At 43.9% G+C, this 15,514-nt stretch overlaps 6 protein-coding genes across 6 annotated transcripts; 2 read left to right on the forward strand and 4 right to left on the reverse strand.

Annotated features, from left to right (window-relative positions):
* Window positions 1-12: 12 nt before the first annotated feature.
* I203_107417 (uncharacterized protein) lies at window positions 13-1,777 on the reverse strand (the record flags this gene model as incomplete). Its single annotated transcript, XM_019145499.2, has 4 exons — window positions 13-974; window positions 1,043-1,175; window positions 1,252-1,326; window positions 1,403-1,777. 4 exons carry the CDS (start codon window positions 1,775-1,777, stop codon window positions 13-15), a joined length of 1,545 nt encoding a protein of 514 aa, XP_019005318.2.
* A 510-nt stretch (window positions 1,778-2,287) lies between these two features.
* Window positions 2,288-5,124, reverse strand: I203_107418 (uncharacterized protein; the record flags this gene model as incomplete). Its single annotated transcript, XM_019145500.1, has 13 exons — window positions 2,288-2,428; window positions 2,520-2,631; window positions 2,694-2,808; window positions 2,877-2,943; window positions 3,003-3,211; window positions 3,286-3,367; window positions 3,438-3,580; window positions 3,655-3,769; window positions 3,836-3,929; window positions 3,996-4,088; window positions 4,154-4,220; window positions 4,294-4,344; window positions 4,425-5,124. The coding sequence occupies 13 exons, from the start codon at window positions 5,122-5,124 to the stop codon at window positions 2,288-2,290; spliced, it is 1,989 nt and encodes a 662-aa protein (XP_019005319.1).
* A 384-nt stretch (window positions 5,125-5,508) lies between these two features.
* I203_107419 (uncharacterized protein) lies at window positions 5,509-7,940 on the reverse strand (the record flags this gene model as incomplete). Its single annotated transcript, XM_019145501.1, has 9 exons — window positions 5,509-5,552; window positions 5,632-5,735; window positions 5,825-6,536; window positions 6,653-6,834; window positions 6,906-7,017; window positions 7,084-7,222; window positions 7,284-7,507; window positions 7,600-7,712; window positions 7,837-7,940. The coding sequence occupies 9 exons, from the start codon at window positions 7,938-7,940 to the stop codon at window positions 5,509-5,511; spliced, it is 1,734 nt and encodes a 577-aa protein (XP_019005320.1).
* A 1,688-nt stretch (window positions 7,941-9,628) lies between these two features.
* Window positions 9,629-12,247, forward strand: I203_107420 (uncharacterized protein; the record flags this gene model as incomplete). The annotated part of the gene is made up of 12 exons (XM_019145502.1): window positions 9,629-9,744; window positions 9,798-10,495; window positions 10,553-10,651; window positions 10,721-10,787; window positions 10,864-11,003; window positions 11,066-11,168; window positions 11,224-11,318; window positions 11,383-11,483; window positions 11,540-11,695; window positions 11,755-11,945; window positions 12,012-12,060; window positions 12,125-12,247. The coding sequence occupies 12 exons, from the start codon at window positions 9,629-9,631 to the stop codon at window positions 12,245-12,247; spliced, it is 1,938 nt and encodes a 645-aa protein (XP_019005321.1).
* A 455-nt stretch (window positions 12,248-12,702) lies between these two features.
* On the forward strand, window positions 12,703-13,812 carry I203_107421 (uncharacterized protein; the record flags this gene model as incomplete). Its single annotated transcript, XM_019145503.1, has 4 exons — window positions 12,703-12,789; window positions 12,862-12,875; window positions 12,967-13,300; window positions 13,525-13,812. 4 exons carry the CDS (start codon window positions 12,703-12,705, stop codon window positions 13,810-13,812), a joined length of 723 nt encoding a protein of 240 aa, XP_019005322.1.
* Window positions 13,813-14,368: 556 nt separating this feature from the next.
* I203_107422 (uncharacterized protein) lies at window positions 14,369-15,277 on the reverse strand (the record flags this gene model as incomplete). The annotated part of the gene is made up of 3 exons (XM_019145504.1): window positions 14,369-14,503; window positions 14,637-15,156; window positions 15,273-15,277. The coding sequence occupies 3 exons, from the start codon at window positions 15,275-15,277 to the stop codon at window positions 14,369-14,371; spliced, it is 660 nt and encodes a 219-aa protein (XP_019005323.1).
* Between the last annotated feature and the right edge of the window lie 237 nt (window positions 15,278-15,514).

The raw sequence follows: 15,514 nt of genomic DNA on the forward strand, positions 1-15,514 counted from the left end.
AACTCGATTTCTTCATAATTCACCCCAATATCTACCTTCATTCTCAAACCTTATAACCTCTTTCCATACATCAACACCTACTGACCTCCCAGTTTTCCTACTTGCGAATCGTAATGCCGAACTTCTAATCGAATCAGGATGGCATTTCTTCAAATTCAATTTGAGCTCCTTCAATTTCTCTTCTGCTATTACTGCTGTAACTTGAAGATCACCGAGATCCATCTTTTCGTCCGATGATATTTCTGTTGTTTTACCTTTACCTTTTCTATCTTTCAATTTTTGGTTCTTCATTCTCATCTCCTTCTGTTTCCTATGCCACTCGAACACATCTGCAGGAACACCCAATTTAGGTCTACCCAAACCCATTTTCCCAATCTTATTCGGTAACTTCTTCCTAATTTGTAGTTGTACCGCGCCATCCTCAGAAGCGGACGGAACGATGAAATTGCCCAGACTGTCCCTTTCCCTATCTTCGTCTCCTTCCGGAGGCACTGTCGAAGGGAATATACTTCCTGAGAATGTTCCAGTGGAATCGTATGATATCGCTTCTCCACATAGGGGAAAGAAAGGGTTGGTATCGTCGTTGCGATTAGGTAAGATTGGATGTTCCATCTTACGAAAGGTTGGTGGACTCTTGTTACTGCCAGTTTTACCTGATTTTGGTGTAGAGGGAATAAAAAAATCGTCTTCCTCGTAGATGTATCGAGGTATCGAAGGGATTGGAACGTAAGGTGGTGAAGCTGTACGAGTCTTGGACTTGGGTTGGATCTGACCTCGAGGTAAGATTGGTGGATGAGAGATCATATATGCTGGTAAGACGATATCTGGTAGAGGTGGAGAAGGGTTTACAGGAAGATATGAATTAAGAAAACTAGGTTGAAACGAAGACTCTTCCCAAGGAATACGATGTCTTTGAGAATGATATGATATACTTGATATACCATATCCGGGCTTGTACAGTTTATCATTACAACCTGGACATGGGTGATCATTGTCAGTCGATAATGAGACGATGCGACAATGCGATGAAGTCAATACAGACCTTTAAAAGGACATCGTAGCTCAGGTGCCAGATGAACAACCTCGATATGTCTTTTCAATCGTTCGATATCGTGTTCATCTTGCTTGCATGTGCCCCAAGGACAATTATACCTGGGCCGGCGTCTTGAGAAGAACTGTTAGAAACAGATGTATATGTAAATACCTGATATCCGTGTATGCATGTCGTTCGTACGTCCTGGTGAAACTTACATTATCATCGTCATTGTCTTGTATGTCTTCCTGGTATGTATGTGCATGCATCTTTTGAAGATGTTTATCGACATGCTGTACGAACCAACACACGATGAGTACTTGTAACATTCAAAAGTCAAACGCGTGCGTTAGACTAGATAGCACTAACCTTGAGTAATATCTCGTAATTACCCAATATCGCCTTACACCTCTCTATGCGACATGTATAGCTCCCGAATTGCTCCTTGGATCGCTTGAGGATTTGTGCATCTTCCACACTTTGCTGGATATCCACTACACCATGCTGGTTGCTAGTGAAGGGGTCAAGTTTGGTCAAGAAGGGATCAGGGAGATTGAGAGGTGTTTCAAACCCTGATTGCGCTCTGATGCGTGACGGTCCAGCTTGAGCGTTTGAACCGTCAAAAGCGTCCAGCGATCCGAATGTCGATACCGGTTTTTTCGAGGGTCTGAATGGTTTGTAGGGTGATGTTGATATGTTTGGTGGTATAATGGAAAACTCTGGTGATCCTTTTGAGGAGAACATAGTTGCTTCCATAACGGCCGCAGAGTACAGGTGGGCGGTAGATCCAACGGGAATAGCGGGAAACAGACCAAGATTGAGTAAAAGGACTTGAGGAGATGCTGGTAACGCGATGCAATGCCGCTGCCGATGCCGATGCCGATGCGAAGCGATATCGCTCTTTTGACGAGCGGTCGAATTGATGGCATGAAATGGGAAACAGGAAGGAAAAGAGATCAAAGCTGATGTGGTGTGTCTACCTTTATACTCGGATTTAAGAGATGACAGCCCAACGGACCAGATCGGAAAATTGCCTGATATGGTAATATGTAATGTTGAATCAAGTTGAGTATGCTGTGTGTGTGTGTCCCATTGTTCTGATTCAGGGACAGATCCTGGTTTGGCATGTGTATCTGGTTTACAAGACAGCAAATGCAAGTACATGCTGATATATATCCTATACAACCTATATCTTGTACTTCAGTCCATCTATCCATATCCATGCTATAGACGTCGTTCCTCCGTTCTTCGGGTCTAGAACACCGGTGCATCCTTCAAAAACACTCGACCTTCTTCGGCCAAAACCCACTTTGCAACCGTGTTGGCAGCAGCTACAACAGCAAATTTCGACAATTGAGGTGATACAGTCAGATACAACTCGAATGGTTTCGTTAACTATATTGCGTACCGATGCGATCTCACGTCAGCATCTCTTCCTGGCATCGAGAGAGACAGTCTATACTGGTTGTTTGAACGATGTACTCACCCAAGCTAAACACGCTTCATGCTCTGTACGTATATATACCAATTTATACGTCTGGGTTTGTCCAGATCGACCATGGACGATATCGTGTAACTTCTGATATAACGTGATCAATCTATGGCAGACACAGAGTCATTAGCAAGGGACCGTACAATTTGTCAATCATTCGTTACTTACCGTTTCCTATCTATGCTATCTTCAGTATACGGGGCTTCCCATTCAGGCTGAGTAATTTGGATATACGTTCGAGATTTGTATATAAAGTGACGAAGACCTGGACATCCAATGGCAGCTATCATATCATATGATACCATCTCTCAGCTCCTGGCTGCGTCGGGTCAAGAGCAGTGAGATACTTACAAACGGTATAAGCGTGGAGAGGGATGGATTCAGTGATTCTCGACAAAGTCTTGTCATTCTCCAATTTCTGTCAATTGTAGTGTCAGCCAAGATCCCGTATAAGAAGATGTGTCATGGTAAGCTCACTTCCATGACAATACTTTTCCAACCTCTGAGATCTTCGAAAGCTTCTCTATCCGCACTGACAAATACCAATCCCACATCCTCGGTCACATAACTGACATATGCATGTACGAAACCAGCTGGATTGAATTTCGGGAAACAGATGGGTAGCCATGTCTCGGAAGACCGCAACGTCGAGGAAGAAGCAAGGGTGTTGAGCAGTAAATGGAGGTCTAGCACCATGTGTCAGCTCAAAATGATGACTAAAAGCTTGGTTATGAAATGGCCGGGATAGCTGGCGACCCACCAGAAGGATGTACAGCGTGTTTCCTAGGTCTAAGAAGTGTGACGATCCGTCCATCCGCAATGAGCAGTACATAAAGCAAATCCTACATCGGCAAAAATACAACAAATTCAGCTGCCTTTCTCTCTATATTCCCCTCCTATCATCTTACTCACATTAAATTTACTTGGGGGCATCAAGGCGGCACCAGCCATATCCCTTGTAGCAGGGTTCATCCTGAGCGGTTGTAAAGTCGAAGTGAGATAGCTGAAATCGAATTGTGATCGATCTATAAGTTTGTTCAAGAATGTTTCGGTGCCTAGCATACATGATCAGGAGAAATTGGCATTTCGAGATGTTGGCGAGGGTCGATATGAAGCAAGCTAGACATACCTTCTAACAATCGCGACAGGTCAAAATTGCTTCTCCGCTGAAAAACCCTCGATAGCTGAGTAGAGGAGACTACAGATAAGATATGCAGATGGATGTATTCAAGATGCGAGCGGAGCTGTAATCACATATACAGGTAAATCAGCTCTTCATCGGTCTATGAGAATAGAATCATAGAACATACAACGTGTTCGGGTTCACCCCAATCACTGACTGCGAAGAGGTATAAAGGCGGTTTGAGCAGAAATCCTATACGTGTCTGACCTTTGATTATACACCTGGGAGTACATCGCACAAGTAAACATCAGGTTTAAGCGATATACCGATTTATAGTCCCAACTTACCGTATCTTATCATCGTCTTCTTGAAAGATCGATATAAGTGTCGAAGCGATTGCCATCAGTTCCGTTATATTATCTTGAGATGAGTTATCATGGCTACATCAAAGTTGCATGGAAGTCATTACCATGAAAAGTAAGGGATCATATTGGACTGGACTCACGAGCTAAACACAGGTTTACCAGCATTCGTCAAAACGTAATATTTTCTAGGCGAATATCGAGATATACCTATTTTTTCAATCGAACATACGAGGTCAGCAGTCTAAAGTTGAAAAAAGGTAGGTATATAATGACAACCTACCATCTTTTGTGAGATCATCGATCACATGGGGATCAGGGTCATCTTTCGTATCTATCCACAAGTACATGGTCAACAAAATTCAACACACTCTATTTAGACCATACACTATTGAGAAGTGTGAGTTCACGCACCTTTCATCTCATTCTTTTCAATTTCCTCCTTGAAATTGTGTCCTTGATCCGTAGCAGTTACCGTGTTCCTCCTTACCAACTCTCTCAATCCTTTCCTTACATCCCCTATTGACAAGCTCATCTCACCTTCTACACCTCCATCTACTTGCTTCCCTTTCTCCTTCTCCTTTTCTTTACCTTTCCTCGAACTTGCGGGTGTCGTGTTGCCACTCCCATTTCCACTAGCAGTAGCATTGATTGATAACCCATCAATATCCTTCAAGTCTATATTCCCTCCTAATCCTGAACCAGAGCTGGAACCTGAACCAGGTAATCCCTCCAACAAAGATCTGGAAGAGGAAGCTACAGTAGGCGTAGCTGCTGAACTTGAAGTCCTAGATCGTAAAGCTAGACTTCCATAAGGTACGTTCAGCAGGCCATTCCCGCTGACATATTTGCTTTTGGTCGGTGTAGAGGGCGCAGATCGGTTGGATCCGGATCCGGACAGAAAGTTTGGATTGGAATGTGCTCTTCTCCGAGGACTGATTTCGGTCGTGGAGGGAGGCGAGAGGTGGGCATTGGCTGTTGAAGTGAGAGAGAGCTGGGAGGTTGTACGTGATGGTGTAGGTGGGAAGGAAGGTGGGGAAATCAGGGACGAGACGGAGTTGTCGAGTCGGGGAGGGGAAGAAGGTGAGGGTGAGGAGGAAGAGGAAGGTGACATGATGGAGGACAACAAGTAACTCCTGAAGTACCCATCGACAGCTTTGGTCCTGCTCGATAAGCTATCTCTCGAGAGTTGTGCAAGCGCAGTATATGTATGTATGGGCAAGGTAATGAGATGAGCTGAGAGATGCAATTGTCATTGCTGTCAATGCACGCGTCCATATCATCTGTGAACGAGCAGAGTGGAGGTACACCGAGTAGTCACTTCATTGCATAAGGTAGATGAGATGAATCAAACCATGTCTATATGTATGCATCTAGACCATGCATTATGCTTCAATGCCATGCTATATACATTCCATCCCTCTACATGCCATGGATGTCGCAGGGCAAATCGAGCTTCTGGTGATATGGTGGAGCGACAATAATGATCTAATCGTCCTTATGCCTCTTGACCAGCAACCAATCTTTCACCTTTCAGAATGGCTGCAGGAGGTTCCAGAACATATGTCAGGTACGGTATTGGCTAACTTGTATATCATATAGAGGAGGATGTCGTACTCACCCCCCGGCTTAGCTTCGAAACCTGTACCAAATTCGCAATCTTTGATCTGACTCTTCTCGCCTATCCTTCCATTAGAGCAGATAATGGTATTTTCTATTCGTGCGCTATAAGACATGACCAGTCATCTCATCAGCATTTTCATCATGAATTCAAGGAGAGTGGATGCCTAGAGTGAGCAGATGTTGGAACTCACTTTTCTTCAACCGTGACGAAATCCCATAACACACACCCCGTCAATTTCGCATTCTTACCAATATTACAATGTCTTCCGATTATACATTTCTTTATCGATGCCCTTTCTCCAACACGCGTTCCCTCACCTATCAAACTATCAGGCGAGATTTGCGATTGAGGTGAAATGGCAGGTAAAGATCCAGTAGCATCTTCCAGTGATTGTTGAATCTGTTTATTCTGAGATATATTACTCAAATTGTTCAATGCACCACTCGAAGTCGACAGAGTTTTGATGAATTTTCTATTCAATTCCCAATACCCTGCCAAGCTATTCGCTCTTATCAAGTAATCCGGTTCATAAACATTCTGCAAACCTTTGTCTTTCCCTTGTCCTTGTTTATTGCCCCCTTTACCAGAAGGCTGTTGAGATTCGACTGGAGGAGGTTGAGGAGCCGTGACGAGCACTTTACATTTCCAACCTACTACATCTTTCTTGATCGATGCTTTGACGTCTTCTTCAGGATCGATGATCATGCTGTTCTGCAATGAATCAACCTGAGATCCCGAGCCTGATCGCGAGGCTGATCCGGGTATGCTGCGTGGTAAAGGAATGTGGTCTGAGGTGGGGGACGAGCCAGGTGAAAGGGTGGAGTAAGGGGAGGAAGATGGGTTTGTACTTGTTGATCGAGCTAGGGCAGCAGCGAATGGATCTTTCCTTGGTGGGTTGAGAACTATTATTTGAGGAAGTCATGACTCAGCTTTTCTATTACTGCTCCAGACGCATATCTCGGTTTCACCTGGATGCACTCAACGTCTGGATGAGATGAGTTGGTGAGTATCGACTCACTCGGTGCCCATCGTCTGCCTAGACCTTTCTGCCATCCACCCTTGATCAACCACGGAATCACCTGTTCTCTCATACTATCCAGATCCTTCGAGCGACGAGTCGACAATAGATCAAGGACAGTACGTCGTAAAACGTATATATGAGCATCGGAAAGTCGAGTGGTGAGGGATAAGGTGGGGTGACTGGATCATCGAACGATAATTCAATTAGTCAGTCTTAAGAATGTTGTTTGAGGATTGAAGAGGAGACGTACGAGCTTATCAAAGCCATCCGTAACTCTAAATCATCTTCCATACCTTCCAAAGGCTGAATCAATAATAATTCGCTAGTATCTTTATCAAGAGCGACGAGGACTTTCTCTTCTCCTATATACATATATACCAATTAGCTAAGAATTATACCTACATGGGTTATAGAATAGCTGTACATACCATCTTTGACGGATTCGGTAGGCTCGTAAAATACAGAAGTAAGTACGGTATCAGGAGATGAACGGTGTTTGTCCAATATCGATGTGAGGGATAGGGAAGAAGGAGGTGAAAGGTCACATGGGAGAAGCACGAAGTCGGTCTGTTCGATAGATTATGCAATCAGATACTGTAAATGCGGTGAAAAGCAAAGATACCCTCACCCTAATCCAATTCTTGAATCTCCTTACCAACCTAGCAGTACCCTCTCTGCCAGTCCCACCTTTGACACCTAATTCACTATCTTCATCACCTTCGTCGTCCTTTTCACCCTCCGTCGTGCGCTTGATATCTATCCTCGCTTTTGGGTGAGTAGCCATAGAATAATGTTCAGTGACATGTTCAGCTAACGAGGTGTAGAAAGATGGTGGGACAATGATCAAGACGTCTGCAGTACATTACATCAAACAACACCCGTCAGTATCAAGATTGGTATCATTTATAGCCATGAGTGAAGTCTACCGCAGCGCAGGGACTTACCTCTTAGACCAGCAGCGAGCACCCAATCGATAACTGAGTTTATGACAGGGACGTTTCCAATAGGTAATAATGCTTTTGAAACTACGTTCGTACCTTGATTAAATGGGTACAAACTGAAAGTGATCACTGGTCAGTGTACATCATTCTCATGACTGAATAGAGGGGGAGAGAGGAAGAGATGGAGCAGCAACAAATGACAGGTAGTGGGGAATTGATCTTTCGACTAGGTCAACTCACTTTTCACCATATCCAACTAAGATGACAGCCATGAAATCTTGATTATCTACCGCACGTCGTTTTGACACGCCTTGGGATTGGTCGAACATCACACTCGTTGACATCTTGTATGATCCGATATTCAAGCTCAGATGATGCAATGAAGTTGGAAATACGGATGAGCTACAGAAATCAAAAGCAAAGGGAGGATGGAATTGAACAATGCAAGTTGGACATTTTGGACGAGTCAAAATTCCGTCTCGCTGCATTGGTTATAGTGGGGCACCTCTCACATTTCTGCAGCACCGTGATGGTACATCTCATTCTTGTTATATTCATATGCATGCATGTATGCAGAGCAGGATAGCTCAATGTAGCGGACAGCATCATTTCGTTTGTACAAGTGCAGCAAATCAAGCGTTGGACGTGATGAGTGAGATAGACAGGATATACATACATTGGGCATTTTACAAGAAGTACAACAAGCAGCGGAACATTAAATCAAACAAAAGTGATCAGTACGTCATTAAACATATCATTCGATGCGATGCAAGCCGTGTCCTAGTATTGTTCACCTACAGAGTCAGCGATATGTCCTCTTACGCTATATGATATGATCACGGGCAAAGAATGGAAAATTCAGAAATCGATGAATATCAACTATTCCCTCACCCCGTCTACTTTTTGTACACCGAGACGTTTATCACCTTTTTTACGGGTGAATAGGCTTGGGAGTCTGTCCGCCCATCGAAAGATATCATCATGATGATGAAAAGGAATTGCATGGGACATGGGACAACGAGAAAAAGGTGAGAATGCAACTTACAGTAAAAATCGGAAATATCAGTTGAATAGTTTGAGCAGAGGTCTGATAAGATATAATCATCTGATCAGCTGAGAGTTCCCTCTACGGTGGGTATAGGGAACAGAAGAAAGTAAAGGTAGGAAAGGGGAACGCTCAGTCAAGGCTGAAATTGTCTCGCCAATCACGATCATAGATCGTCGGCGAATGAGGTAAAGTATGGTAAGAAGTTTTATCTTCATCGCGTATATTTTCGGGGGAGCTGAATTAGGACAAAGAAAAGATGCAAGAGCGACTCACTAGTGAGGTTAGTACGACATGATCGTTTGGCTGGCTAAGATGGATCGAAGATGAAGAACGGCCGATTGTCATACTACTAGGTTGAATCATCTTATCAGCTATACAGACCCTCTTAATCCTATTGTGAAATCATGAGCAGGAAGCAAAGCAGAGAAATCAGGTCATGTGTAAAGATAGTCCTCTAGCTGATCCGGTCCTACCCGGTGCACGACGCATTCCACATAACAAACCCCACGAGAACGAACCTAGCTGAGAGGTTCATGAATGTGAGATTTGTCAAGGAAGGGTCTTTAGGAGTTGGATTGTTATGAGTCATCCGGAATGAGGAGTGTTGTGGCGGTAATGAAAGTGTTTTGGGAGAAGGATGAAGGGCGTAGTAGGATAGAGATACTCACCATCAGGTCATTATGCGTATGGAGAGGAAGAAGTAAAAGTAGAAATGAAAGATAACTTACGAAATTGACTGGGTGAAGAAAGTTTGGTTGTTGACTGTAGGGTGAAAGCCATGACGTGTATATGGAACAAGCATATTCCTGATAAGTATACACCCGTCATCAACGTGGTAAAAGTTGGGAACCGCGAACAGCAGCGTCATCCGGCATGGGCATGGGCATTCCACAAACTTCTTTTCGCTTGTCCTCTCCACACTGCCTATATCTTGTCTCTCAGCATACACCAAACCGGATTGATATCAAGTAGAAGAGAGTCAAGATGTCCCGAAGAGGTCCTCAACCTAATTTCATCAGTAAATCGAAATTCGATATACTGGGTGATGACATAGACCACGAAGAAGAAGAGGAGGAGGAGGAAGTCGAAGAGGTACCAGCGTGAGCTTTGTTGATGACATGAATGTGAAGACCAAGCTCATTTGAATTTACAGTGTTGCTACTCCCAGCACCGCCGAAGCTCCTGCTGCGCCCCTTTCCAAATCCGCCAGAAAGAGATTAGCCAGACTAGCTTCCAAAACCGCTGAAAATGCCAATGCCGTCGTGGACGCAGCGAAAGAAATCGCCGTCAACGCCGCTGAAAGCATACCTGTACCTAGCACTCAGCAGAATGGGCAAGCTACTACTTCCGAATCTGCTCTGACATCGACAGAAGAAGAGCCGATCGTCCCTCCATCAGCTTTGAAAGAGGAGTCCAAAATCAACGGTGTACAGGAACCTGCGCCCTCAGCTTCGATACCTTCAGAGAATAAAGAAGAAGAAGCTTCAAGACCTCTACTTCCAAATGAGAAACCTAGTTCTTCTTCCACCTCCGATAAATCATCCTCGGTTCCATCAAGTATCAACTTTCATCCTACTCTACCTGAAACTCTTCCTGGCAAAACCGGCGATAAATTACCATCTAACAGGAAGAGAAAGCAGCCTCAGGATTTCGAACCTTCCGGACCGGGTAATACGCCTACACCTACCAGTCCATCTAAATTGGGAGTCAAGTTTGAAGATGGTGTAGCTCCTGGAGAAGGTAAAGAGGGTGAAAAGACTATTACATCACCGCCTAAACCTGTGGTGAAGAAGGATAGGAATGTCATTGAGAGAACTACTTGGACGTTCATCATGATTGGTGGTTTCATTGGTGAGCTTCACGTACTATGTGTAATCATGCACAATCTGACTTATAGGAATCATGTAGGTCTTCTCTGTATGGGACACCCATATATGATTTTATTGGTTATGCTCTGTCAGACATTGGTTTATAAGGAAGTAACAGCTCTGTTCGATTTGAGAGATCGTAAGTTGCGGTCTTGACAAAATAGCCTATCTCAGCTTACAGCTTACATCTTCTCAATGATGTTCCCAGACGGAGCCAACCAAGTGGACGTCGCTGCTGGTGAAAAAGGTGACAAATGGAGTAAAACGCTCAATTGGTACGTATCTTATCCCCATCATTCCGATCAACTTGCGTTCAATTGCGTTCATTGTTGCTTATCCCTTTCTCTACAGGTATTTCTTCGTGGTCTGCAATTACTTCCTATACGGCGAATCCATTATCTACTACTTCAAGCACATCGTCTTCGTAGATGCATACATGATTCCCTTTGCCAGGAATCATAGATTTATCAGTTTCATGCTTTACGTTGTTGGTGAGTTGCGCTCCACTGGATGGAACAACTTCACAACTCACTATGAATATCTCTACAAATAGGCTTTGTCGGTTTCGTCGCTAATTTACAACGACAATACCTTCGTCAACAATTTGCTCTTTTCTGTTGGGTGCACATTTCTCTGCTGCTTATTGTTGTCTCAAGGTAAGTTCGACAGCAGATGACTCAAGGGGACCAGCTGATTGTATACATCTCATAGTCACTTCATTGTCAACAACATTCTTGAAGGACTGGTATGGTTCTTCGTTCCTGCATCTTTGGTGATATGTAATGACGTTATGGCATACGTTTGCGGTAAGTCAGATAAGGGTAACGCCATAGAAGGCCAGAGAATCTGATGCAGTCATCCGGCGATCAGGTAAATTATTCGGTCGAACTCCACTTATCAAGCTTTCACCGAAGAAAACTGTCGAAGGTTTCGTAGGGGCATTCATCTGTACCCTTCTTTTCGGTCTTGCTGTAAGTCAGCTTTTTTGTCGTCAAAAAGCTTGAACCTAGCTGATCTCAACGTTCAGTGGGGTACATTCTTCATGCGATTCCCATATATGATCTGTCCCGCTCGTGATCTCGGTACCAACGTCCTTTCCCAAGTCACCTGTAGACCTAACCCCGTTTTCGTATGGCAAGATTTCGAATTCACTGGACCAGCCAGGCAGATCCTTTCGACTATCGTAAGTTACGCCGTGTTTCCGTGTCGGGATCTGTAATTTACTTATGTATGATGACACAGCTTGGTCACGAACCCCCTTCGATCCCATACGCTCCATTCCAAATTCACGTTTTAGTCATGGCCACTTTCGCATCGCTCGTAGCTCCGTTCGGTGGATTCTTCGCTTCTGGATTTAAGAGGGCATTCAATATCAAGGATTTCGGTCATAGTATCCCTGGACATGGTGGTATGACTGATCGAATGGATTGCCAGTGAGTTCTAACACCCATCTTCACAGTCATTATGGTTTGGTATCGAAGCTCATATGATTTTGCCAGGTTCATGATGGGTCTGTTCTCATATGTCTACTACAGCTCTTTGATCAGAGTCAGTCAGCTAATATGTACCATTTTTGTCGTGCCAGAGCTGATGGAAATTTTGGGTTCATCAGATCCAATATGTGACCGTAGGATCGATCATGCAGACTGTAGTGACATCTTTGACAGCGGGAGAACAGTTGGAACTGTTAGCTGACTTGAAGAGGTTCTTGGAAGGTCAAGGTGTGAAGGCGTAGTCGAGAGTCACGAGAGATAGTTCGGTAGATAGGAAGAGAAAGGTCTGGATAGCAAGTGCATATTGAAGGTGACAGTGATAGTGGATCCGGAACGAATGAATGAATAGCATGCATAATACATAATAGCATAATGGCACGATAACATGGTATATTCATCATCCCCATCATTCTGACGCTGAAAACGTGCCCCCCGTGGCCGGATCAAAATGCCGATTGATCCGATCAGGGTATATGCCCATTCGAAATGGAAAACGAAACAGAGATAGACGTCACGGATTTATCGAGGATGTATTCGTGTTTTCAATCTCTCAAACATATACTATTTAATATATATACATCAAATTCAACAACCCTTCACTCTCACCTGGCATTGCAGTCCGTCCGTACATAGCTCACAAAGTATATCGTATTCCTCCTCATCCACTTTGATCCTCTGTTAGAAAGCACATACAACAATGACCGACTTCAAACCTCCAGCTGAAGAGAGACCGGACTTAACTATCCCTACTCAAGAGCCTGATCCGGTGTTGATCGTTGTTATGGTGAGTCCCAAGATATCACTATGAAATGGTATGTGAGCGGAATGTAAGCTGACGATGATACGTGATTGGTAGGGTCCCGCATCATGGTAAGTGAACCTACTGATTACATATATCTTTCAAAAGTCGTATTTCGAAATCAGAGATAAAGCTAACATGTCATATGATTTCATGATGTAGTGGTAAATCAACCGTAGGAACCGACCTCGCCAACTCCCTCTCAATCCCATTCATAGATGGAGATTCCCTCCATCCAGCATCGAACATTCAGAAAATGACGAATGGTATTCCCCTAACGGATGACGATAGACTTCCATGGCTCGCGCTGATCCGTTCGACGGCAGAGAGGAAATGTAAAGAAGAATGGGAGAAGCATCAAGGTGATTTCAGTCAGTTTGAGGAGCACGGAATTGGTAGAGCGGGGATAGTGATTGCTTGTTCGGCGTTGAAGAAGTGGTATAGGGATATATTGAGGGGTGAAGTTGAGGCTAGACCACCCCCGGAAGATGATCTGGTGAGTTTATCAATCGAAAGAGATAGAATAGTCCAAGAGATAAGGGAAAATAAGAGAAGATCGGTCAAGGTTGATAAGATAGTGGAAGAAAAGGCGAGAGATGGGATTTAAGAAGAGTAATAAATTAGAACGACTTAGTGAGAGGAATGTGGTGTATTGGTTGATATGTGATAGATATACAAGCAAGTCTAGTCTGAAAGTCATATACTAACTATTGCTCGTAGCCACCATCCCACTCAGTCGCCAACCCAGAACACAAAGTCTCTCACCCAGCCACCACAGCCCTTCGGACCTATTTCGTATACTGCGAAGGATCACCTGAACTGCTCGCTCAGAGGATCGCTTCACGTAAATCTCACTTTATGGGAAGTTCAATGTTAGCTTCTCAATTGGCTACGTTGGAAGATCCAAAGGGTGAGAAGGGAGTTGTGGCCGTTGATATCTCTTTGAGTCCCGAGGAGGTGGCTAAACAGGCTGTAGAGAAGGTCAGGAAGTTGTTTGGATACGAGTAGGCTCTAGATGGAATCAAGATACGTTTATTCATGGATAGAATTAGGTATATTATGATCGTATCTTCCTTTCTTGCTTCTATATAGATTAGGACAGACATGGATGAAGAAGAGGTTTGTTTCAGCATGTATCTTATTGGCACTATCGAAATAATCGTGTATTTCGACACATTCTCATACAAGATGGAACGAGACTGCTCTGCTCTGCTCTGCTTCCAGCTAGAACAAGTTGATTCAGTCGGACTTTTATTCTGTTGGCGTTACTACAGATGACAAACTGCTAAGTTTGTATTGGAATTATGATTATGATCTGGTACATGTATTTTGTCGTCCTGATATTTTTCGATCATATACATATTTGTAGACATATCAGCCTAACGAGAATATACGATACGATACACCTGTTGATAGCAAGGTGACTGCGTTGAAGCATAAGCCAGAGAGTCTGTATTGCCATATCATGTGTTATAATCTCGGTCCTCTCCTTTCTTTATCATTTGAGTCGTACAGTACGATGACTTCCCTCTCTATTATCCATTAATGTCATCCAGCCTCAGCTTTATTCCTGCTCTTTCGTGAAATCAGCTTTTGAATCCCATGGAGTACCCTTCAACCCATCCAAACTTCCTAAAGGATGTTCTTCTCTTGCCGTTTCCAATAAAGCGGAGAGCGATTCGTTTTGATTTATTGCGTTCTGCAGTTCAAGCAAATATCATATCAGCCGCATGGCCTAGAAACAAAGATTCTCCTATGTATATGGGATCGAATAAAGAAGATTGGAATCCCGTTGGCAAAGCGATATGACTTGGCCCGAAATTTGGACTCACTTTCAAACAACCTTGATAATCTTCCCAAAACCTCCCACAATTCCTCTGATATTCCTCCGCTTTGATCTGTGATCTGCTCTTCCCTTTCGTATCTATCGCTTCTGCCGCCTCACTCACAATCTCAGATTCAGGTTCAGGTTCAGATTCCGACAGGGCAAAATTGTACCAGTGATGTTCTTCTTCCTGTACCGGTTGACCATTGCCTTGAGCACCTGACGTTGGAGTGGTAGAGGACGAGGACTTTCGAGCAAAGAGACGTCTGGAGGGGAAAGCCGATGCCCAAGATGTCACAAGTGGTTCACGCTGTATAGTTTGGTTGATCTGTGGAGTAGGTGGGGTAGACGTGGTGCTGAGAGGTAATTGAGGAGTTGTAGGAGTTATGGGACTAGGGTTGGAAGATGTAGAAGATGAGGATAGAGAGGAAGCAGCGGCTAAAGCAGGTTGAAGATATCCTTCAAACCATGCGTTGAAACATGAATCATAACGATGTTTGAGGGGTGTACATTCAGGTGAGAGGGATCTGTAAGAGTAATAAAAAGTATGAGCGTTGTTAGTCAGTAGAAGCGGGTAGGAATATGGGTTTACGAGAATTGTCGGTATTGATCTGCGATGGGAGGAAGAGGGTTGTATACTCACTCCATCTTTCTTCGTTCCGGTCAAACGGTCTTGATTCGATTTGAGTGTTATGATCAGATGCAAAGTAGTATATTGGCAGTCGGTGTTGACTACCGCTTGAATGCTCCTACTCGTGTAATGGTTGAAAGATAGAAAGATGATTCACGAAGATGTCATTTTGGTGTCGGTGGAGGAATTCGTGGTTCGTTCGAGCTCAAGCGCAGGGTAATTTGATGACAATCCAAAATCACGTTCAGCACCGA

Source organism: Kwoniella mangroviensis, chromosome 2, assembly GCF_000507465.2.
Source record: "Kwoniella mangroviensis CBS 8507 chromosome 2, whole genome shotgun sequence".
NCBI classification, from domain to species: domain Eukaryota; kingdom Fungi; phylum Basidiomycota; class Tremellomycetes; order Tremellales; family Cryptococcaceae; genus Kwoniella; species Kwoniella mangrovensis.